Source organism: Idiotropiscis lumnitzeri, chromosome 7 (assembly GCF_059441095.1).
Source record: "Idiotropiscis lumnitzeri isolate Australia: NSW breed Sydney's pygmy pipehorse chromosome 7, RoL_Ilum_1.0, whole genome shotgun sequence".
Lineage (NCBI taxonomy): Eukaryota > Metazoa > Chordata > Actinopteri > Syngnathiformes > Syngnathidae > Idiotropiscis > Idiotropiscis lumnitzeri.
In genome coordinates this window covers 12,702,718-12,727,386 of record NC_142397.1, presented here as the reverse complement: position 1 = coordinate 12,727,386, position 24,669 = coordinate 12,702,718, and the positions used below count along the sequence as shown (strand labels likewise).

At 41.2% G+C, this 24,669-nt stretch overlaps 1 protein-coding gene across 3 annotated transcripts; it reads left to right on the top strand.

Moving 5' to 3' along the window:
- The first annotated feature begins 1,206 nt into the window (after positions 1 to 1,206).
- Positions 1,207 to 24,285, top strand: cluha (CLUH binding protein of NUMT mRNA a). Of its 3 annotated transcripts, none has more exons than XM_088300694.1 (27): positions 1,207 to 1,590; positions 6,998 to 7,179; positions 7,265 to 7,436; positions 8,234 to 8,377; positions 8,476 to 8,603; positions 8,740 to 8,894; positions 9,616 to 9,741; positions 9,880 to 10,027; positions 10,724 to 10,816; positions 11,308 to 11,742; positions 12,058 to 12,317; positions 12,394 to 12,692; positions 13,261 to 13,362; positions 14,545 to 14,645; positions 14,744 to 14,896; positions 15,484 to 15,546; positions 16,574 to 16,818; positions 16,890 to 16,974; positions 17,043 to 17,196; positions 18,852 to 18,991; positions 19,323 to 19,403; positions 19,482 to 19,607; positions 20,355 to 20,476; positions 20,565 to 20,658; positions 20,733 to 20,867; positions 20,948 to 21,021; positions 22,666 to 24,285. In XM_088300694.1, the coding sequence occupies exons 1-27, from the start codon at positions 1,452 to 1,454 to the stop codon at positions 22,808 to 22,810; spliced, it is 4,101 nt and encodes a 1,366-aa protein (XP_088156820.1). In that variant the 5' UTR covers positions 1,207 to 1,451; the 3' UTR covers positions 22,811 to 24,285. The 3 variants fall into 3 exon arrangements, with proteins under 3 accessions (XP_088156820.1, XP_088156819.1, XP_088156821.1); XM_088300693.1 differs by having other exon boundaries at positions 12,394 to 12,779; XM_088300695.1 differs by lacking the exon at positions 1,207 to 1,590 and adding an exon at positions 2,262 to 2,380 and having other exon boundaries at positions 12,394 to 12,779.
- The last annotated feature ends 384 nt before the right edge of the window (positions 24,286 to 24,669 follow it).

The following is a 24,669-nucleotide window of genomic DNA, read 5'->3' as shown; positions in this document are numbered from 1 at the left end:
CAATGGCATGCCTTCGATGTGCCCCTTTGGTCCTTTTATCTTGCTTGTTTGTAGTCAAGTTGGAGACCGTTAAAGTGAGTCAGAAAGATACAAGATCGAGGGAGAGAGTTGGGTGGCTGCGTAGAAATGGATACTTTACTTCTCGAACTTAAAAGGACAGACAGAAAGTTCCACTCCATGGAGACTTATAATAATTTAGTATTGACAATACTTATCAAAATCTCGCTTTGTGGTAACAAATCAGAATGTTAAGAGTATTAAGTTTGCAGTGTAATTAATTTTGGAGGGTAACTTCTTAAATGCAGAAAAAATGGAGATATGCAGCGCAATTTTCTTACTCGTAATCAGATTAATTCAATATTTGGCAACTGACATCAACACACAATAGCTGGCCACAAAATTATTGCTGAATGTAATTTGACTTAAAACAAAAAGCCCCATTAAATAATTATATTTTTAAAAATATAAGAATAAAGGATCCAGTTTTTAGAGACATTGTCAAAAAGAAGCTATTAGGTTCAATTACATTTTTAATCATTATTTGGCAGTGTCAACCAATCATGATGAGTTTATGTCTCCCTTTTTTTAAAATACAGCTCTAATTTAGTTCATTAGATTATCTGAGTGTACCTCAATTGCATGAAGAATTAATTGAATAGTACAGCTGTAAGGTATACTTTGCATTTGGCAGGACCTATTATATGCATACACGTGATGTAAGTGCAATTGATACCCTTCATTGTCTGACTCCACTGTGAGATTGTAGAGAGTTGATTGTGTGTTGGTCAAACTAGGTCAAAGTGCATCCGTTGATTGAGTTTGGCCGTCTGTACACAATTGATAGGTCCGAAAAAAAAGTTGCTTAAAAAAAATTACCTTTGTATCCACCTGTTTCAATAATTTATCGAGCATGTTTACCAAAGCAGGCGCACATTAAATTTTGTTATGTGTCATCTTCAACACTGCTTTTCATTGTATAGGTTCACGGGATTGTGCTGGAACACATCCCACCCCACTCGGGGGCGAAAGGCTGGCCATCCAGCCGCAGTTTATGTAAACAAATCACAAATTGAGTGGCAATATCATTATTTCATCATAAATTGTTTTGACTTTTTATTTTTTACTGTAAAGTCGAGTCCTTGTCTTGATAAACGATAGTCAACCGCGGCACGTAATCCACGAGGCAGACGTGTGTTAGAGATTTGTCGCGTGTGACTTTCCGTAGTAGTCTCAATCAGTGGGCGGGGCCGACGAGGCAAAGGCAAAGAGGTCAAGAGGAGGAGAGGAGAAAAGCACGTGTGATCCATACAGCGTTGTCCTTCCTAAACCCACTTGTTTTTGTAAGCCCGTCCCCAGCGCATGAAGACTGACAACCGTCCCTAAAGCACACCACGCCGACTTGTGAATACCCTTCTCCAGCACTGTCACGTCGCCTGTTTGTCTTTTTGACCATGGTGAGCAAGACGGACGACACCCCGGCTTCTGCGCCCGGCTGCCGTCCGGCTGATGTTGCTGCGGAGGACGCCGGGGATGGAGCTCAGGACGCCCCCGAGAGCAGCAGGGCGCTTTTGAAGGAGACGTGCGGCTGTGGTGAGCAATAAGCTGTTTGTTTCGTACATGTGTAAACAGTCGGTTGGTCGCATTCAAATTTGGCCAAAAGTCCCTCTCACTTCACCTCTACATTTTTGCATCATGCTAAATGAACAGCGGTGCATCTGCAGTACATCATGATAACGGTATAATGACAATGTTTTCATAGCTTTTTCGCAAAATACAAAATCGGATTGGTTTCACAAGTCTGATACCGCGACTAGTGCGTGACACTGGAAGCCGGTGCACTAGTAACTAGTCCAAACAGTTTAGCTGACATGCTAACAGTAGTCAAGCGCTTTCGCCATGCTAGTGGAGAATTTATTACATTGCTTCATCGCACGCGCATTAACCGTAAAACTTAGGTTTCTATTTGAGAACTCAGAAGGCAAACTCTCTGAAGTTGGAGTCGTTTTGCGCAAACTCGTAGTGACGTACATAATACTGAAGGTCACCTTCAATGGCGTCGCACACTTTCGGCATGAACACGGGGTGGGTCACTTACAAAGCGTATCCCTTAAATCTATGTCCCACTCGTCACGAACTTACCCCCCACTTGATCATTCATGTAGTGGTTTTATTGTCAAAGACGAATCATCGTTAAGCCAGCAAAGCACCCACGAGCCCGTCGAAACGTGCTTTTAACCTCCCGTCCTCCCCCACCGTTGAGGATGAAGTCGAGTGTCCCTCCTCACCCGGGAAGCGGAAGCTGGTGGTTACATAGAAAAAGTCATGAAGGTACGGTGACAGGGAAAGGGAAGGTTACACTTCTAATGAGACATGCAAACTGGTAAGTACTCTGCGCGCTCGAGTTGTGGCGTGGAGGGGGCTTTCGCGGTGAAGCAGGAGCACTGTGTTCGTGTTGCTAGATTGACACCGAGCCGAGGGTGGCAGTCAGCCGGGGGAGAAGTTACACAACTTGCCATGCAAGTCGCTGAAGCCTGCGTGGTTGTCATGTGGCACAATGATTCGCCTCGTTTGTCAAAAAAAAAAAAAAAACTCCATCAATTGTGTCGGACGTCTCGCAGAGTGAAAAAGTATGAAATATATATTTTTTAAATATTCACATTTATTGCTGTAGTTAGCTTTGGGCTCAATGATTTCGTGTCATTCAAAAAAATAAATACATTAATAAATACAATAAATATGAGCGTTAATGTAATTAAAACACATTTAACACCGTTAGTTATGCATGTTTTTTTTATGAAACCAAAGTGGTCACATTTATGCAGACTGCCATTGACTTGTTTATTTTATCTTAAATATATTCCGAATAAATGTAATTTACCATCCCACAATTAAGTGGACCGATACCCACTCGTTGCTAGCTGATACCTCCGTGGTCAAAATTTGGTCAATTTAATATTTTTCCACAATTTCATACTAATATTCAGTCCCCCACGTGTGCGCGTTAAAATTAAGTGTTAAAATTGTCAAGTTAAATGTATTTATGTAATCACAGAAAAGTCTCAAAGGGCTTCACATGCCTACAGTTCACAAACATTAACTACACCCCGTGATCTTGACCCCCAGGAGGGCAAGGAAAAATGAGAAACCTTGAGAAGGGGACGCAGACGAGGGAACGCCGCTCCCACGATGACCAGGCTGCAATGGATGCCCAATGGGCAACATTTAATACAATATGGTACTATTTTATGTTAGTTAGAATAGAAGAGTTTGTAATAAGGATGTAACGATATCAACATAATGCAATAGTTCTCACAATATTGTGGCGAGGTTGGCAATGTTAAAAAAAAAAAGGCTCATGATATTTGGAAAAAAAAAACTCGTACAGAAAATAAACACAATATTGTGTTTTTGTACTTAACAGGTGTGACAAAGAAATCGGATATGCCAGTCATTTTATTGTCATGTGCTCCTATTAGCTCAGTGGCACAACGTAGCATGGTCTAAGTAGTTCACAATGTATCATATTTTCACTTCAATGTTAGCTGAGGTCATTGTTATACATATAGTTAAAATGGTACTGGTAACATTAACCTCAATTAACACAAACGACGTACAATCACTAACAATTATTATTGAGGCACTTACTTGCTCATGCACGGCCATGTGAATGGAGACTATTTGGGGAGAAACTCAAATATGTTGGGTTACCCTTCTTCTGGCAATTAGCATGATTCTTAAACATAGGTGGCCAAAACATGCCTAATTCAAATTAAACTGCACTGATAAACTGCCCACCAGAGTGTGATGGAACTGCACATATTGGAAAAAAAAATGGTGACTTTTTTAACACGTGCTACTTATAATTTCGCAACATGATGATCGCAATATTGCTGTTATCGTGCGACATGTGGCGTGCTGTGGGGTACCAAGTGCGTACCGGGCCGCAGACCAGTGGTTGGAGACCTCTTGTGAGGCAGACTGATATGCGTGTTAATAGTAGATCATCACTCATGGAATGATTCTCATCCAGTCAATGTTTGGAAGGAAATAACTGTTGTATACATTGAAAAACAATGCCCTCATCCAAATTTACCCTCAAATTGGCTTAATCTGTGTCAAATCTGGGACTATTTTTTAACTATTGGTTGTATGAATGGTAGATCAATACACTGGTCAATTATACCTCCTACCATCTAGTGGAAGAGTGTTACAGTAATTTTATTTACTTTTCACTATGTTGCAGGCATAGATACAGTATTTGAACAAAGATGCATTATTTGTAGTAAATAAAAATAGCATTGGACTAAATGATCACTTATCCATCGCTGCAATAATCCATGGTAGCTGTAATTAATAACTGATTTAATACAGACATGCATGTGGTTACTATACAAACAGAAGCCCACATTTCTGGACTTTGTTTTGCAATCCCAACTGATGGCATCATTTTATCTTTATCTATATCTATCTATATTTATGTAAAATCCCAGTTCAAGTCAATTGATGTCCAACTTTTGCTCAGCCTGTGCATGAGGGCTTCTGGGACCAGTATGTTGCACCAGTCAAGAATGACGCTCTGTGGTTTAAATGCTGCCGAGGTGGGGGAAAGGTGACTGGGTTAATCTCCAGAATCACAGACACCCTCACACTATTCCTCTGCTCACAAGCTCATCCGATCCGACAAGATAATTACGCTTCCTGTTTGTGTTACCGTAATCATGACGAACATCTACGCAAGCACAATCCCACCTCATTGATGGAAAGACTTAATTATCAATTGTGTCGGAACACTTTGTCAAGGGTGCAGCAAACTTCACGTAAAACCTTGTATGTTGTTTTTCATGGTTGTCCTTCAGTTGCTTGATGTGATGTAGTCTTCTGTCTCAGTATTTGTCATTTGACTCAGTCTGGTTGATTGTGCATTTTGTAAGTGGCTCATTACAGAGCTGTACGAATTTATAGTCTTGTTTTTGCTACTTGGCTGCTTTTCTGTTCGATTAATGTTCAATTGATCCCGTAACCATGACCTCCTAATTTTGCCTGGAGCAGGACGCAGACTTGATGTTTTTGCTCTCAGATGTAATACACTACCAGAGCTACGCACCTGACCCTTTTTTGCTGGTCAGTCCCCCGCCCTCTGGCCGCGATCTCTGTACCGTTCTGGCCTTGATCCTCCGGCCTTATTCATAAAAATTGTCGGCCCCCAACCCCGTTCCGTTGTGTTGCAATTACGTATTTCCTTAGGTAATAGCCTCCAATTTAATTAATGTTGTGTCTCAATTAGCGAATATGCGGTGGTGTATATTTATATTCCTCAACTGAAAAATTGCGAGAATTAATTAATTTCTTGCATTTCTGAAGGGGCCATGACTATCAGGCAGGGTGACCGCCAAGGAAGCTCCGGCTGCATCTCTCATTCAAGGGAATTGGACTAAACTAGTGGTGCATATGCTCGTGAACATTTTGTTCTCTAAGATTCAATATTCATAATGTATGTTTTTCTTGAGTCAATGAGACTTTATCGGATTGTAGTTAACCTATAAATATTTTCATCAGGAAATTTGGGCACCTGCGTGCCAAAATAAGGCGCTCCATGGAGCTCTGTGGTATAAATGGTACACAAACGTTTTAATTGGTTTCTGACCACATTATCCAGCTGTTTTAGCTGAAATATATTAAATGTATTGTCCCGCCTAATCCTAGTTTGGGACAGTTTAAACTGGCGTGAAGATGTTATTTGGTATTCAGAGCCTGGCTGCTGGCTGCTCAGTCCGGTGACTGCAGCCCCCCTTCCTTCAGTTGTTGCCAGTGCCGGTCAGGGTCTAGTTTATGAAGCACCACCCCCTACTTTAGCAACCCTGATGCTGTCTTATCCTTGACGGTGAGCAAGGACACACACACATACAAAGCAGAGAGAGAGCTCTCGGAGAGAGAGACTGCAACTGAATCCCTCATGCATGGATCACTCTGTATAGGGCTAAGTTCTACAGCTCAATTTCCATACCTTTTACTTTCTCTGTCACCAATATTTGCTTCAGGAAATAATAATGACACGTGTATTGGCTGGAGATGTTTGCAGATCAAGCTAATGTGTTGAGTAGAGCGGCCAAAAGCCGCCCTAGCTTTTTACTGTTTAATCAACGAGTCCCGAATCAACTTGAATGGCTTACCAATTGTCCTTTTGCTGAAAAACATGTCATAGTCCAAAAATACAATTTGATCATAATGTAGAATGGTAATTGGAGTGCTCCTCATATTTACTTTTTTGATGACAGCCGGGTCAACCTATGGGAATTTTTTCCTTTTTAATTTAACTTTAAGTAACTTACTTTGGGCATGTAAGATCCCCTACCACCACCCTGAGAGATTGTCACCATCTGCCTGATGCACATGCATACTGTTGTTTGCTGTGGTCTGGGGGGTCCATGAAGGATACAAGAGAACAAATGATGTAGATGTATTTGCTATTTTCACTGCTTCAAATTGGCAAAAATTGCATAAAAATTACGGACGAAGTAGGGACGGACCAGTAGAATCGATCTGTAGGGGAAAAAGAATTGACCCTATTTGGACACATGAGCATTCCGGTGGACAGCGATGATATGCGTTTGAACACAAAATTGCAAGCACAGAATGCATAGAAAACATGGACAGTAAAAAATAAATAAATAAACACCGAAACATTTTTCATAGTTTAAGCATTAATTTACCTTTCTCTCATTTCTAATAAAATTTGAAACTTATTTACGAATTGAAATCTTCTTTGCAAAACGTAATTCCATTTGTCAAAGCTAAACTGCTCTCCTTGTGTTTATTTCATGACAATTTTCATCCACCCTCCGGATGTATGTGCTGTTGGTGCTGACGCGACTGCCTGGCAGCAAATCAGCCGATCATGTGGTTCAATAGTCTGGAGGTTTTGTTTCAGCGTGACAGAATTTTGTTTATGCTCCCTGGGAATTAAATGAGTAAGCTTTGTGTTTGCGTTTCTGCGCAGACACAGTCATGGTGAATGGAGGAGGGGCACATGAGCACACGGACGAGTTGGAATCCAAGAAGGACAGGCACAGTGACATTAATGGAGGCGAGGAATCCAATGAGCAGGAGGTGATCGTCATCCAGGACACGGGCTTCACCGTGAAGATCCAGGCACCCGGAGCCGAGCCTTTTGACCTCCAGGTGCAGTACAACTCATTAAAAGGATGCTGCTGTTGTTGTACTTCTTTCTCATCTCCTCCTCTCTCTTCCTCCTCTTTGTCCTTAGGTGTCCCCTCAGGAGATGGTGCAGGAGATTCATCATGTGTTGATTGACAGAGAGGACACTTGCCACCGCACTTGTTTCTCGCTGCAGCTGGACGGAAATGTGCTGGCCAACTTCGCTGAGCTCAAGTCCATTGAAGGCCTACAGGAAGGCTCGCTGCTCAAAGTAGTGGAAGGTCAGCATGATCTACATTTGCAGTGACTGTTTCATCTTGTATGGTCTCAGGAATAACAAGTTAGGTTACATGGGATCAAATGTTGTTGATTGACCGACAAAATTCTGCTGAGGAAAATTAATTGAGTGCAGACAAATCCATACACATCAAATTTTCCATATTCCGAAAAAATTCTTGAATTTAGTCATCATAATTGCAGAATGCATTCAGCTGAGGTGTTATTAAAGTGCAAAAGGTGAATATAATAAAGTTTGGCTTCACTGGCATTGTCGAGATCTACCTACATGACACATTAAGAAACATTCCATTATCAGTTATTGTTATTCGACCTCTGCTGTGTCCATTGGACAATCCATTTTTAATATGGTAAAGCAGTTAACAGAAATGGGCATTTGATCCGTTCTCCAAATGTCTTTGTTTGTTTATATAATTTGTTATAAGCAACACTATACTGACTATATACAATAATTTCTATTCAAACATGATCAACAAAACAATCACGAAAAGGCGATTGTAAAACACAAGGAAGAATATTTAGTTTGTCGGCGCTCCCTTGTTACTGTACTTTATGAAGCAAATCATGAAATGTAACCTTTCTAAACTGGGCTACAATTCAGAAATGACACTTTATCTAGAGTTGTAGCAGGCTGCCTCTCCAAACCCTAGTTGCTAATTCTCACTTGATCTTTCCTATTTACTCTATGACGGTGACAAAGATAGTGGAAGACCTTTTCACAGTCCCGTAAATGTAAGCATGGCAATTGGTCTTGAAAGTGTTTGTACCTGTTTTTGTTTAGAGCCATACACTGTGCGTGAAGCCCGGATCCACGTGCGTCACATTAGAGACCTGTTGAAGAGTCTGGACCCCTCAGATGCCTACAACGGAGTGGACTGCAACTCTCTTTCCTTCCTAAGTATTTTCACAGATGGCGACCTTGGAGGTACCTTGAGATTGCTGCAGCATCTTGTGATGTTGGAGACATTGCACCCTTGTCAGATGTTGTACTACGCCAACATGCAATTTGTTTTTTGACTGCAGATAGTGGCAAGCGGAAGAAAAAGGGCAGCGAGCTGGAGCAGATTGACTGTACCCCTCCAGAGCATATTCTCCCTGGCAGTAAAGAGCGCCCGCTGGTTCCCCTTCAGCCACCGAACAAGGACTGGAAGGTAAAACCTTGTTTACGCGACGCTGTTTCAATCGCCGTTGATTTTCAAGGGTGCTGCAACTGTTGTAAGCACTCCTTATTGCGATACCAGTCGTAGCAGTTTAACGGAATACGTACCCACGTGTGTTTCTAAACAGCCTATGCAGTGCCTGAAAGTCTTGACCATGAGTGGCTGGAACCCTCCCCCCGGTAACAGGAAGATGCATGGCGACCTCATGTACCTGTACATCGTGACAATAGAAGAGCGCCACGTCAGTGTCACTGCCTCAACACGCGGCTTCTACCTCAACCAGTTAGTCAACTTCTCCAATTTTAGAGTAACATAATGTTGCTCAAGTGGAGCTATTTGGTCAAGTATGATCTTCGGGTAGAACCTTCAACACCAGTTTTCCTCATTTGAAATAGAAAGCATGTGTACTTGCAAGATTTGAATAACTTGGTGAGATTAAGTGAACGTTGTTTACGTTGCTTCCGGTGTGCAACTGGACTGAATGATATATATAGAGAGGTTTTTTTAATATTTACCACCGGTACAGTACTTGCTTATCTTATTCAGCTAAAAAAAAATAGCAAACTTTATAATCTCTGTGACACAATGTGATTCTGCACCTGTGCAAACTACAGCTACAGTAAAGATTGTAACATGTAAATCAAGTGCCAATAGAAACATATTTTTCTGTTTTTAAGGTCCGAATATTTAATACAGCTCTTGTATCACCTCATTAGATTCCATAAGTGTACCTGATTAGTGAGTGTAGTTTTTTGGATTTTACTTAACAGAGGACAATGTTGTAAGTAGTGATTCAAAAGCATGCAACATGGTCTATTTTGCTGTGTCATTCTCCTAATCTTGGATGCCGAAACAGCTCGGTCATATCAATTACGTCGATTTGGATTCCATTATGCATTAGTATGTAGGTCAGAACCTGTGCTGAACAGTCACCCTAGTTTTTGTATAGACAAAATCAATCTACACTAGTTCTATTGTTCACGTTTGTGTCTTTGTTGTTCAGGTCAACTACCTACACCTTCAACCCTAAACCAGCCAACCCGAGTTTCTTGAGCCATTCTCTGGTGGAACTACTGAGCCAGATCAGCCCTGCCTTTAAGAAGAACTTCACTGCCCTGCAAAAGAAAAGGTGAAAACATCTCCAATCCCTGCATCTTACCTGGTGGTGGGGCACATGTTGTTTGGCCCAACATTGGAAATACTCATTGGATTGGCATGAGAAAATGCCCTTCGTACAAGTAATGTTCCATTATCGTTGGGGCTGCAGGGTCCAGAGGCATCCGTTCGAGCGAATAGCCACGCCTTTCCAGGTGTACAGCTGGACATCACCACAGGTCGACCATGCCATGGACTGTGTTCGAGCCGAAGACGCCTACACCTCCCGCTTGGGTTATGAGGAGCACATACCTGGACAGGTACAGCAACCGGTTTGTCACAATATCAGGTCCTCCGCTTACTGCACGACTGAATGTGACGGAACTGTCTAAGGTTCAACTCATTTTCGTGGGTAGCTGACTATCGTCTGTAAGTTGTGCTTCGACTTGAAATTTGAATTGCGGGTGATTAGTGCCTCAATATCACAGATCATAACTGATCCAGCAGGTTGTTGTTGTATTGTACCAATACGTTAAATAATGCTTTACCAATGTCTAGAAAGCAAAGTGTGGTGCATGTCCATGTGCACAAGTGCAGCCAATGAATTGGACTCTCAAATATCCACACGCTCTCCTTTATTCTCGCCTGATTCCTGTCTGTTTTATTATATAGCTACAGTGGCAAGGACAATCTTTTTTTCCCCCTAGGCAATTACACCATGTTTGTGGTTATATAAAATATGTATATCCTTCCTTAAATTGTTGTTTCATGATAAGAACAGTAAAGGTTCCAGAGAGTTGTTGGGTGCGCGAGGGTCAGTCGTCGGCTGTAATTTGTTCATGATTGTGCAGTTAAATCGCTTGGTGTGCGGCAAGCATATTAGGGATGAGTACTTTTGAGATCCTACAAAAGTCTCCTATAATAAATTCTGCCTTAATGAAAAAAATAATAGCCCATTTTCATTAAAACTTACAGATGTATTAATTTGTGTTTTTTTTTTTCCTGTTTATGTTCAGACTAGAGATTGGAATGAGGAGTTGCAGACGACAAGAGAGCTTCCCCGGAAGAACCTGCCTGAGCGCCTACTAAGGGAGCGCGCTATTTTTAAGGTACTGTTTCTCTGTCTTAATATTGTATTTTAAAAAAGAATTCTATCATTGCAATACTTGGATTTTCAGAGGACACTACCTAATTTAATTTTTCAGATTTCACCATGCTAAAAAGTCATGCTTGCACAACTCCCACACACTACAATTGCATGTTCATCCATGAGAATTTTTAAAATGTATAAAAAATGAACAAAAACACATTTGCAGGCTTTCAGAAGCATAATGATAGTAACCAGTAAAGTTATAATCATCAGACAATGGATGACATGACACAATTATACAGGAATCTTTATCTTGAACCTGATTAGAATGAATTTATAGTTAAAATGCAAGGCTAGGGTATTTTAAATTAAAAAAAATATATATATAAATATATATATATATAAATGCGGAGATCACCTCATCATAATTGGAAAGAAAATACCACTGCTATGTGTACAGTTTATCTAACAGCTTGTCTAACATCTGTTTAATTTTCATTCTCTTTTCAGGTCCATAGCGACTTTGCGGCAGCGGCCACGCGTGGTGCTATGGCAGTTATCGATGGAAACGTAATGGCCATCAATCCTGGTGATGAAACGCACATGCAAATGTTCATCTGGAACAACATCTTCTTCAGCCCGGGCTTTGACGTGAGGGACCATTATCGCGAGCTGGGTGGGGACGCTGCCGCTCACGCCGCACCCACCAATGACTTGAATGGCGTGAGAGCTTATGGGGCAGTGGATGTGGAGGGACTTTACACGCTGGGCACAGTGGTGGTGGACTACAGAGGCTACCGTGTCACCGCCCAGTCCATCATCCCTGGCATTCTGGAGCGTGAGCAGGAACAGAGTGTCATCTATGGCTCCATCGACTTTGGAAAGACAGTTGTGTCCCACAGCAAATACCTGGAGCTTCTGGCGAAGACCAGCAGGCCCCTCAAAGTCAGTAACACAACTCCTATGTTTCCTCAAGAGTGGCCGCTGCTCTATTAGACACTGTACTATCCACTAGTAGTACCTCTGTTCATACTTATAACTTAAGGGGCGATAAGCCAATTTGTGACCCAATAACTAATTTTATTCAGTCTCCTCTTTCTGCCATTTTCGCAATCAAACTCGCTTTTCTTGTACGAGAGCGATTGACTCTAATGTTGGTTGGCTGATGTGTCCACCCCTTGTTACATTTTTGCATTAAGATGACACTTCTTAAAAAAAACAGTCATGTTAACGATTACCTGTTCCGGCTCTTCATCTTAGGTCCAGAGGTACAATGTGCTCAACGAGAAGAACGAAGCAGTGGAGCTTTGCTCATCAGTCGAATGTAAGGGCATCATTGGAAATGATGGCCGTCACTATATTCTGGACCTTCTTCGCACCTTCCCACCTGATCTCAACTTCCTTCCTGTGGAGGGAGAAGAGTTGGCTCCAGAGTGTCAGCGTCAGGGTTTTCCCCGCAAGCACCGCCACCGCCTCGCCTGCCTTCGCCAAGAACTCATTGAGGCCTTTGTTGAGCACAGGTTAGTATTTGTCCGCGGTTCTGTTGTTTAGTAATACACCATGAGTGTAATGGTGGGTTTTCTTTCCCCTTCTTAGATATCTTCTCTTTATGAAGATGGCTGCACTACAACTCATGCAACAGAAAGCAAACAAGGATGCCAATAGGAACGAAAAACTTCCCGCCATCACTCAAGCATCTGAAACGGAGGCCAATACTGATGCAACACAAACCACTGCTTCAGATTCAAGCACGCTGGTTTCTACAGATGGCTCGGTCCAAACGGACAGCAGCTTCATTGGGACTGATGGGGAGGAAACCCCCTCAAAGGCTGCCACCAATGGGCCTTTAGAACCTACAACCGCACAAAATGGGGAGTACAAGAGCCCACTGGAGGGTAAGGAGCTTGAGGAAAGTATTCCAGGATTAGCTCAGGCCAAAGAGCTGGCGGAGACCTTAGTTGCCGAAGATGGATCTGGTATTGGTACGTCCAAAAACGGCAAACGCCGGGACAGCTACTCTGGTGGATAGTCGCAAAGAGAAAAGTAGTTCAGGTTTTATGCGTATTGGAAAGAACATGACATTTCCAAGCGGCTTCAATCCACCTGGCTAGCTGTGCCTGCTCAGTCCTCAGCTTGCATGGGGAAAGAGTGTTGGCCCCCAAATCCAATGGTCCTTGCCTGCTGAATAAAATAACAAACAAAACAAAAAAAGTCACAGTCATACTCATACTCTTTATTGTCCATCACAATGTGTTTGAGATTGACAAAATAGTTGAATGTTTGATTTGCTCACCTGGTCTTGATCGACATTTTTCTGGGTGGAAATGGGTTTGCACTGGTAGACATTGTTTGCATGTTGTGTTTATTGTATAGATTGACAAAATATTCTCAAATTGGCATTTCAACTTATTGCCTAATATTTTTACTTGTTCTGCTTCTTATAAGTCTCTCGTTTTCAAACAGACCCCAAAAGCCGAGAGGTCGTCCTCAATGCCTGCAAGGCAGTCGGCTCAATCAGCAATACATCTTTCGACATCCGTTTCAACCCTGACATCTTCTCTCCTGGTAAGATTGGACAATATGTTTAATTTTTGTATGTTGCGTGATCTACGTTGACTCAGGCTTTATACCCCTGACAGGGTTACCCATTGCTAAAATGTCTAAAAAAAAGTGGTAAGGGACCTGATTATGAATAACACAAATGGGCTTAGTTTTCAGAGTTATAGAAGCTAGTTTTAGGGACATGGAATGTCACCTCTCTGGCAGGGAAAGAACCTGAGCTGGTGTGCGAGGCAGAGAAGTTCCGACTTGGAGGGTTGGACTCTCCACTCTGGAGTTGTCCTTGATGAGAGATGCAAAGCAGGTGTGGGCATAATTATTTCCCTCCATCTTCGTGTCGTGGGCATGGATCCTGACTGTTGTTTGTGCCTATGCACCAAACAGCAGTTCAGAGTACTTACCCTTTTTGTAGCCCTTGGAAGGAGTTCTGGAGAGTGCTCCTTCTGGGCACTCTATCGTTTAGCTGAGTGACGTCATTGCTCACGTGGGCAATAATGGTGAGATCAGGTGGGGCGTGATTGAGAGAAACGACCCCACTGATCTGAACCCGAGCAGTGTTGTGTTACTGGACTTCTGCGCTTTTCATGGATTGTCCATAACAAACACAGTGTTCAAACATAAGGGTGATCGTATGTTCACTTGGCACCAGGACACCCTAGGCCGCATTTCGTGGATTGACTTTGTGGTTGTGTCATCGGCTTGGTGGACACATGTTTTGGATACGCTGGTGAAGAGAGGGGCAGAGCTGTCAGATGATCACTTCCTGGTGGTGTGTTTGCTCTGATGGTGGGGGGAGAAGCCGGTCCAACCTGGCTGGCCCAAATGTTTTGTGAGGGTTTGCTGGGAATAACTAGTTCAAGTCCCACCTCCAGCAGAACTCCGCCCGCATCCCGGGGGAGGTATACCATCCTCTGTATGTGTGAGCCAGGGAAATTGATTGAGTCAATTTAATAGTTTTGTCAAAAACAAGGCCTTCCCTGTGCAGTACTGTTCATATAGCGCCTTCGTAGTGGCACAACGCTGCAATTGCAGTTGAACTATTTAGCTGGCGCAGAGGGACGTCAAATAATGTGTTGAGCGATATCAATCGCTCCGGCAGGGGGCTGCTTGTTTCCCTAAGTTTTTACCTTCATTTTGCCCTCCTCGACTTGAGCTGTCAATAATAAGTGTGTGTTGTTGTTGAACCAGGAGTACGTTTCCCAGACGACAGCGCAGATGACATCCAGAAGCAAAAGCAGTTACTCAAAGATTCTGCTGCCTTCCTCGTTTCCTGCCAGATTCCATCACTGGTCAGTGATTAGTACTTCTGTCTCTGCCTCTGTTTGGATTTCTTTTTGAGGTGATGTTGCAGGCTGTGTGTCTGACTTGAGTGTGTTCTATTCACTAGGTTAAAGACTGTTTGGACCAAAGCGCTCTGCCCATGGATGGAGCCACTCTGACAGAGGCCTTGCACCAGCGAGGCATTAATGTACGCTACTTGGGCACCGTACTGGAGTTTGTGGACAAGACTCCTGCGAAAGCTCAGCTGGAACACTTCTATGTAGGTCTAATATTTGTAGGACCTGGAAATACTTTGCATTGACATATATGATGCTGGTAACCTATGACCACTTTGAAGTCACCGTGTGATGCTAAATTTGATCTATAGTGAGTGAAAGGGCAAGAAGGAGGTATATTAACTTTACTGAAGGGTGTCTTCCTTAAAGACCTAGTGTGAAAGTCTCATTGCTTGCAGAGAAAGTCTCACCAGATTGTTTACATTTTATTTAAACAAAAACAAAACATTTTAGGTGAAATCTTGACAGACTTAGTTTTCCCTTAAAAATAAGTGTTCACTTATGAAATCCAGACACTCTTGTTTTTTTAAAAAAAAAAAAAGCAAATTCTGACTATTTTTAATAAAAACAATTCTTAAAAATGCACTTTGACTAAAGTATTTGCAAAACCTGTCATTTTTGGGTTATGGGAGGGTTAATCATTAAAGTTAATTTTTCAAGGTATTTGTGACAACACTGGTTATGACACGTGTTTATGCGCATGAATGTGTGTGAAAATGTTTTTGTTTCACATCCACTGGAACTGGATTTGGTTTCCCCCATTCAAATTTTTTTTCTTTTGCATTTTTAGAGAATAGGAATCATTGAATTGATCACCAGATGTGCAAAACATATCTTCAAGACATACCTCCAGGTTGGTTGTTTTTTATTTACCGTATTTTCGCAGTCATAAGGCGCACTTTAAAGTCACAAAAATTCCCCTTAACAAACAAAGCGCCCTGTCAGTCGATGCGTCCATTAAATGGACAAAGTACCACTCACGTCCATCAGCCCTTGTCATTTGTCATCAACGAGCTGTTGGAAGTGCATGTTAGCACACCCTGCTGGGCAAAGAGTGAGTTGTTCATGCTTACAATCGACCGTGACAAATACACTATCTGACTATAATGTTTGGGTGATGGTGTTGGAAAAAGCTGGACAAAGGGCAGCTGTCCACAATGTTTTAGTCTGTCTTATCATTTATGTTATTGCAAGCAAGAAACGTCCCAGGTTTAGACAACAGACAAAAAGTCCAAAGCATAACAGCACATCTCTTTAAACAGCCATGCAAATCTCTCTAAACAGCTATTGGATTGTGGGTCTCTGCTCCCAGAATGCATTGCTTGAATTAGCTAAGGCTGAGTGGCTTTTGTGTTATTTTCATTTTTTTTTGGGTATATTGATGGCATGAGAGATACATGTTTGTGTTAATCTTATTTCTATGTTTCATTGTTTGCTTGTATGATGAGTTTTTTATTTTTTTTTTAAACCGTGACTCTAAGGAGTGTGGTAAGCAGCCAAGTCCCTCCCCTGACGTTGCTTTGTAGGCTATTGCCAATGCACCTAATATTGTCAATGTCAGCTATTGTCAATAGAGACTTGGCGTCTGCTGCAACAATGGGGTGATTGCTTAAGTTATTGGGGCATAGTAGGCTGCTATCGGCTGTGTCAGTGTGGGCAGCTCTGCAAAGTTCATGCTATGCTAACAGCAGCTGTGCTATCGTCTTGTCAGGCGGTGCGTCCAGTATATGTTACAAAGACAGAAATAGCGCCCTCAACAGGTGTTGCGCCCTTTGACACGGCGCGTCTTTTGGGTGCGAAAATACGGTATATATATACACAGAATTGTGTATTAGTGTTTTAACTAAAACTACTTTTATTTGTTTTTATTAAAATAATAGGGTGTGGAGCTGTCAGCTCTCTCTGCCGCTGTAAGCCATTTCCTAAACTGCTTCCTGAGTTCCTTCCCGGATGCTGTTGGACATCTGCCGGCCGACGAGCTCATGTCTCGCCGCAAAAGCCGCAAGCGGCGCAACAAGGTTCCCGGAAGTGGTGACAACACAGCATGGGCCAGCCGAACGCCCAGCGAGTTGTGGAAGAACATTGCTTCTGAGGCACGAAGCTACTATCACTTCACCATCCAATGGTAACAACTCATTTGGTTGTGTGTTTCTTGTGTGCATTATTATTAAATCTATCGCCTCTCCACTTCCGCAGTGAAAATGTGGACCAGATGGTGGTGAAATACGGCATTCAGAAAATATCTTTGCTCAGAGAATTATCAGTCAAAACAGGCATTCAAGTAGGTTTTTAATTATCTTCCAAAAATAATCTCGTCATAGCTTTTTAATGTTTTGATCTGCTCTGCAGATTCTGATAAAGGAGTATAACTTCGACAGCCGCCACAAGCCTACCTTTACAGAGGAGGACATTCTTAATATTTTCCCTGTGGTAAAACACGTCAACCCCAAAGCCTCAGATGCCTTCCACTTCTTCCAGAGTGGCCAGGCCAAGGTGCAGCAAGGTAAGGCTCACGATTTCACTACTTGGGCCTGCTTTACAACCCGATTCATTAATGTACCAGGTTGGATTGATAGTTTTATCTGGACTGTGCTGAAATTGTGTATTCACACTAGTGGAGCTAGAGATTCCAACACGAGTCAAAAGTTGTATCTCATTATTTGGAACTTATGACTTGGGTTTCTCCCTCCTCATACATTCAATAATATTTAATCATTCTTGTGAGCTAGATACCGTATACATAAGGAGTGCCCATTTCGTTGATCATGATTGACCTGTTGATTGCCACGGGCGTGTCATCCATTATGAAATTTGTCACGCAATCGACGTACAGGGCAGATAGTCATACGACAGTCATATGACATAACTTTTCCAAACTGCCGATTCGCGTTATTAGCCCCCAATTTGTTTAATTTTTGTTTGATCAAGTATTTCCAAATACAGTGGGAGGGTGATTTTTTTTTTTCTTTTTTCTTTTTCCCATGATGTTGTTTTCAAAGTGCGTTTGCCTCATGTGGCAGTGTACTATTGCTTCAGGGGAAGAAGGAAAAGATCAAGTTGGATTTTCAGATTGTTGGTTAAAAACAAGTCCAAGTACCATTAAACTATGATTGATGATCATTTGGGACTATCCTTAAGGCTCGCGATCCGAAGCTACTGGCCGCGCTCTGTCCCATGCTGATTTAATTTAGAACATGGCTAAAGAAAAGTAAAGACTAAAAAATGTACACTATGTTGAAATGTACACTGTTATCTGAATAACTACATATCCTAGGAAAACAAATTTTGATATTTTTTTACATTGAAAAATTAAAGAGTTCTTAACATTCTGACAACATCTAACAAACAGATGTACCGGTATATTTTACTTCAGGTTTCACAAAGCTTAACAAATTTCCAATATGCGGCCCACCAGTGATTCAACATACATTTTTGTTTTTTCCTTCCTCTTTTATTTTTTTGTGCCATGTCCAAATCTGCTTTGCAGTTGGTGTTTTAAAACAGATCCTAAAAGGGAACATCAACCCCAAACTCATTTTTGCAATAAAATGTTCTACATACCTTCACTAGTCTAAACTTGTCATTCTGATTAATATTGATTGCGGAATATGAGTTAAGCAGCAGTATCCACCCATTTTTAGCCATCTCAGGGGCTCGACCAATCACGGCTCACCTGTTTTCTAAAACTGAGCCATGCATGATTGGTCATTAGCTCAGCCCTGAGCAACTGTGATGTCATTTTCAGGTGACATAAGTGACAAAATGGCCGCACCCTGAGGTCGCTAAAAAACAGGTGGATTTTGCTTCTTAACTAATATCCTGCAAACGCAATATTAATCACATTGCCATGTTTTGAATAGTGCTCCCGCTTATAACATATCTTGTAAAGAACATTTTTGGGTTGACTTCCCCTTTAAATGCATGAGCCTCACTTGTTTGATTTGTTTAAGCATTGCGAGTAAATGTCATTCATTATAATGGAAAGGAAAAAAGTATACAATTTGAGCAAGAATTGGCATATTAGACTTTTAAATTACGATTTTTTTTGACAGCTATGTCTTCTCCTTTCCTTTCGGCTTTTCCCTTCAGGGGTCGCCACAGCAAATCTACAGCTATGTCTTCCTGTGAAAATGAAAAACTCCCTTGTTTGATTCCTAGGATTTTTGAAGGAGGGATGTGAGCTGATCAATGAGGCCCTTAATCTCTTCAACAACGTATATGGAGCTATGCACGTGGAGATCTGTGCCTGCCTGCGCCTCTTGGCTCGCCTTAACTACATCATGGGGGACCACGCTGAGGTACATCCTGGCAATTAAATGAATCACAGCTGTGCCCCAATTCAGGGCCAGTGCCCTTCCGACGTCCAATTGAAATGGAAGATGCTAGATGACTACATGCTAGCGTATGACTTGTATAGCATATTTAAGATCTCATAATGAGAAGACATAAATAGAATTCCGTTTGTGAGTTGCTTTAAAAGGAATAGTTGATTTGAAGCTATGTTGTGATGTAATTAGCTTTCAAATGCAGCTTCTAAGGGATTCACCTTAACTGGGACAGAGCAACCATCTTCAGATGTGGGTCTTATTGATTTTACTTCCCAAATGACAATCTCCTACTTGCCTGCAGGCACTCAGCAACCAGCAAAAGGCTGTTCTGATGAGCGAAAGAGTTCTCGGAATCGAGCACCCCAACACAATTCAAGAATATGTAAGCTGTCCGGTCTGTTGTTGAAAATTGTGTTTGTGCCAAAGTTGTTTTATATTCCTCCATTTCTTTGCTCTCCAGATGCATTTGTCTCTATATTGCTTTGCAAATGGACAACTGTCCACGGCATTGAAATTGCTGTACAGAGCTCGATACCTCATGCTGCTGGTGTGCGGTGAAGACCACCCGGAGATGGCACTGCTAGATGTAAGTTCTAACTAAATGGGACAAAGCCGCTCTATCTCTTTAATTTTGTAATTCTGCTGAGGAGGTTACAATAGCACTCATCAAAAGTTAAAATAAAATATCACTCATTGCAGCGCAGACCTATGCTACGTCAAGGCAAAAATAAAATTTACCTGACACATAAGGCTGTATACAAAACCACTCAACCCATTTATTTGTTGTGCCATTTTTGTACGAGAAAAATGTGGTCACTGTCCTAGTTGGCCCCAAATCAAGTGGACTGAAAATAAATGATTGTATTTGCACCTTTTTTCAGACCCTCTCCCAAAAATTGCCTTTTTCCATTACTCTGATAATTTGAATAATTGGCTCCTTGGTTTTTGCTGAATCTTTACTAACTAACAAGATAATTTGTTACAAAATGAAAATAAAATCCACATCTTAATAGTTTGAACTACTTTTGCTGGAGTATGCAGGCCACAAAGCTGATGTCAAATAATGTTCTACACTGAGCTATTCTGGTACTGTTACGATCTAAATTAGCATGGGGAATAACATTGAAAATTATGTATTTGGGTCAGATTTTCTTGTATAAATGTGTAAATTAAATGTATTGTTCACTCATTAAAATGTATTTTACATTTATTAGGTGACTGAGTCAGCTAAGTGGGGTTTTACTAATGAAAAATAAAGTTCTGCCTCCAAAATTACACTTTGGTGAACGAAGTACAGTAATGCAAGTAATACAACTGTTGTTGTTGATTTCAGAGTAACATTGGTTTGGTACTGCACAGCGTGATGGAGTACGATCTATCTCTAAGATTCTTGGAGAATGCTCTGGCCGTCAACTCAAAGTACCATGGAACACGGTCACTCAAAGTAGCTCTCAGGTAGGGAATAGGGAAATGAATACACTTATCCACATCCACATGGTTTCACATACAGTACTGAAATCATCTGTGATATTTTTCTTTACAGCCATCATCTTATTGCTAGAGTCTTTGAAAGCAAAGCGGAGTTCCGCTCGGCGCTACAGCATGAAAAGGAAGGCTACACTATTTACAAGAACCAGGTATCAGAGATCTCTAGCCCCTCCTACGGTTTCTCAATTGGATGGCCTCATAGTAAATATGTTATTGTTCTCAGATGGGCGAGGCTCATGAGAAAACCAAGGAAAGCTCAGAGTACTTGAAGTGCCTCACCCAACAGGCCGTGGCTCTGCAGAGAACAATGAACGAGATCTATAAAAATGGCTCCAGTGCCAGCATCATGCCCCTCAAGGTGACTAGTCAGAACTGTCTGATTTTGTCTAATTGACAATAAACATTAAACAATGCTTTTATTTTTGTCTTGTTGATCAGTTCTCTGCTCCCAGCATGGCCAACATCCTGGAACAACTCAACATCATCAATGGCATCATTTTTATCCCTCTAAGGTATTCACAACAAAGAAAATGTATGCTCGGTCATTTTGAAATGGCTTCTTAACTGGCTAATGAGTTGTCCAACGAGAATATCAGAGTGGTAGTCATGCAAATTGATCTTCCTCAAATGGGTCAATTTCACGCAGGTTTTGCTTTTGTTTGACTTTTTTGTGATGTTACGAAACTACAGGGTATCGCGAGTATGATAATGAGCACAGACCCAGAAATATTACAATCTAGCAGGAACAAGGCGACGAAAGAGACATACACCTGGTCCTCACTGCTTCTCAGTACAATCAGCAACAATAAATGTAATTAATAACAATAAAAAAAATATGTGAATTACAATTTGACTATCATTAAGTCGGATGAGGGGATTTGGTAAACTCCTTTGGTACAGTTGTCCGAGTGTCTGCCGTGTCAACAGCTAACAGACAACAACCTCCCAATTTATTGTTTAGACCAGAGGTATTCAATTAAGTCATAGAGGTCCACGACGAAAATTTCTTCCAATTAAAAGCTCTGAACCAAAGTCCAACTTCCCGAAATGTCTAGCCTATGTTCACATTTTTATATAGTTTCAATATTTAGTCATTTTCAACAGAGCGCACTTATATACTAAATATTTCGCAATGTTCCCATTAAACACCTTTGCCAGCCAAACAAATATAAGGCGTGTATTTCACATTCAAGAAAATGTGGCTCCAGGAATTTAAGGGTGCCACTTCCAGAAAAAAACTGTAAAATATCTCCTGCAGAAATATATCAAGTGCTAAGCATTGAGTTAACATCTTTTACCATTTTTTTTTTTTTTAAATCAAAGAGTTATCAGCCTAAAAAAAAACGGAAAGCCTAATTATCCAAGTAAACCAGGTCAACATGTTCGGTTCACAATCAATAAAAATGGCTGTCCTCATGAAAAACTAATTCAAAATGAGCTTTGACACCACTTTTCCTTTTGAATATTTTTGTAACTTCTCTTAATGAGAAAAATGAGTTTGTGACTGCCCTGCCAGTGACTTAAATCTGGGTTGGAACGGAGTCAGGGCCATTGGGATTTGGTAGATTATTTCACACATCTGGCGTTTGTGTTTTCCTTTAAATAATGTTTGTGGAACCACATTTAAGCACTCCTTCACAACTTCCCCATCACTTGAACGTTTTTTTATGTTTCCCCAAAATCCATGATACTTTTACTGAATATTCGTTTGTATGCCGCTGGGATGTAAACGAAAATGTAAAAATCTCTTATACTGCACTCGAAGTTCGATGTTTTTGTGTGCGCTCACCTCAAACTTCAGCGGATAACTTTGCAAAAAGGGGCGGTGCTTTGTTTCGTAGTGGCGCTTCGCAATGTTGCAACGGTTTCGGAGCATATGATGCACACTGGTTTTGAATTGGCTGCAGCCAGAACGAAACTAAACTTCTCCGTCCATTCATTTAAAACAAGACTCATCGACCTCGCTAACTTTTTAGCAAGGCATACTGTCAGCAGCACTCTCTTCCCGTCCGCTGCGCAATTGGCAGTGGATCGTAATCAGTTTCAATCAGTACCCAAGAAGTAACTCTTGGCTGTAAAAGGTCTGTGACCCCTGTTTTAAAGTAATCAGTTAACTACTTTTGGAAATGAGAAGATTAATACATTGTGCCTTTCAGCCAAAAAGATTTGGAGAACCTGAAAGCAGAGGTGCAGCGACGGCAGCAGCTGCAAGAGTCGGAGAAGAATGAGCTGATGGAGAAGAGTGAGCAGCTCTCAGAAGATAGCCCGCTGGAACTAGTGGACAAAATTCCTGTTGATTAACGTCCCGATACGCTCAACAGTAATTTTTTGCGTTACGAAGGGTGAAGACCGTGCCGTAACAGTCTTTTCATTATGCCCGCCGACCCAGGAACTGAACAAACTATATCAGCGTTGAAATAGAAAAGTAATAATAATATCATAAGGGGATATACAGTACGTGTCAAGGGTCCAGAGAACACACTGTATGATGTTTAGAACAAAGGAAAACTGAGCAGGCACGTCCTACAAGGTAGGGTGAGATAGAGAAGAAAAGTACAAACATCCAATCTATGTAACATGCAGTGTTAGGAAATCCTGCCATGAGGTGTTAACTAATCTGGTTGCATTGGAGCCAGAGATCCTTGTGGTGGACTCAAGACCAAGGGTGACATACTGTACCAGAGCCTTATCTGTTGTGTTACAAGGCCCAGTTAGCCCATGACCACATGCTGCTTTCTAAAGGAGCCTAGAAGAGCCAAGGGCATGTAGCCTAGATGAGTGGGACTAGGCTACCTTCTCCTGTGTCCTAAAATCAGATAAAAAAAAAAACAACAATGGGCCTTGTGTTTGTAAGAATGTACTGCTCAGTTCCCACATCCTTGATGGTTCTTTCACGGAATCTCATCATTTGTGCTACCTGCTGAGTCTTGCTAGCAAACAGTATAATGTGGGCTGCTTTGCTGGATTTTTTTTTTTCCCATTGAGAATACATTTGAGACCTGATAATTTAAGCCATGACTGTTTTATAGAAAATGTATAGAATGGAAAAAATATGTATAAATCTAGATCAGATTTAATCACGTTTTTGCTTGATGAAAAAAATCCATAAACCGTCCTCTTGAAAGCAATTTCTTCTGTGTACTAATAACTGTTCAATCTATTTTTACACATTGAAAAGGCTGTGCATGTGTGTTTGTATTGTGTGACTTTGTGAGTCTTTGTGTAATCCAACAGGACCGCTGACGAGAGCTGTGACATGAACATTGGCTTTCCAAACGTTTTATTTTTCTATATGCATAGTTGACGATAAATTAACTTCTTCTCATTATTCGACAGTTGCTCAACCTTGGTTGTCGTAGCCGGTCCTGTTTTTCCATGTGTACTTTTTCTCCCAATATTGGATTGTCATGTTTTCACACGTGTGCAGCCCAGAGGGCGGTATGCAGGAATATGACTGCACATTTTCAAAACCAATGAAAATGGACAAAAAGAAGGGCTGTCTTGATTGAGATGTACCAAAAAACTAAAATGAAAAATAAGACTGACAGTTTGCGCTTGTATACATGCAATGTAACTCTTCTGCCGTGTATAAATGTTTGTGATTAAAGCAATATATAGATGGTGCTGGAAATATTTAGAAATGCAAAATGAAGACGGAGTGGCTTATACATTTAAGGATACATGATGAGTTGCTCACACTCAAAGAAAGTCAGCAATTGTGAGTCTAGTGGGGGCCGGTGAATATTTTCTTTATAAAGGTGATTTATGCATCTTTACACTGATTCCTGTATTCTGTATTTTATTTGGCCCGCCTTCAAGAACACCATATTGAGCAATGCCCCTCGATCACTACCAATACATGTCCATAAGGGGGCACGCTCGCACTTTTGATATCAAGAAACTAATTTAATAACATTTTGAACAATTATTTGTCATTCAGAATGTTGTCTGCTTCTGATGGCGTGTGAAAACTCTTTACAATATATTTTCGTTTGTTATGGCCATTCTGCTGTTATAAATTAATAAATATATCACTATGCATTAATAGCGTATCTTCTGTTGAAACTGGAAAAAGAAAAGATTATTAATTTAAAAAATAGTAGTGTGATTGAGCAGTGTCACCTCGTTGAGTCAAGTGATATCAGATTAATATTTCCGTG

What these genes read in the sequence shown, in the direction of transcription:
- cluha (XM_088300693.1), top strand. Translation starts at nt 1,452, where the DNA reads ATGGTGAGCAAGACGGACGACACCCCGGCTTCTGCGCCCGGCTGCCGT. An exon ending in AGACCAGCAGGCCCCTCAAA is followed by an intron (nt 11,743 to 12,057) that starts GTCAGTAACACA and finishes TCTTCATCTTAG; the next exon opens with GTCCAGAGGTACAATGTGCT. An exon ending in TCATGGGGGACCACGCTGAG is followed by an intron (nt 18,992 to 19,322) that starts GTACATCCTGGC and finishes ACTTGCCTGCAG; the next exon opens with GCACTCAGCAACCAGCAAAA.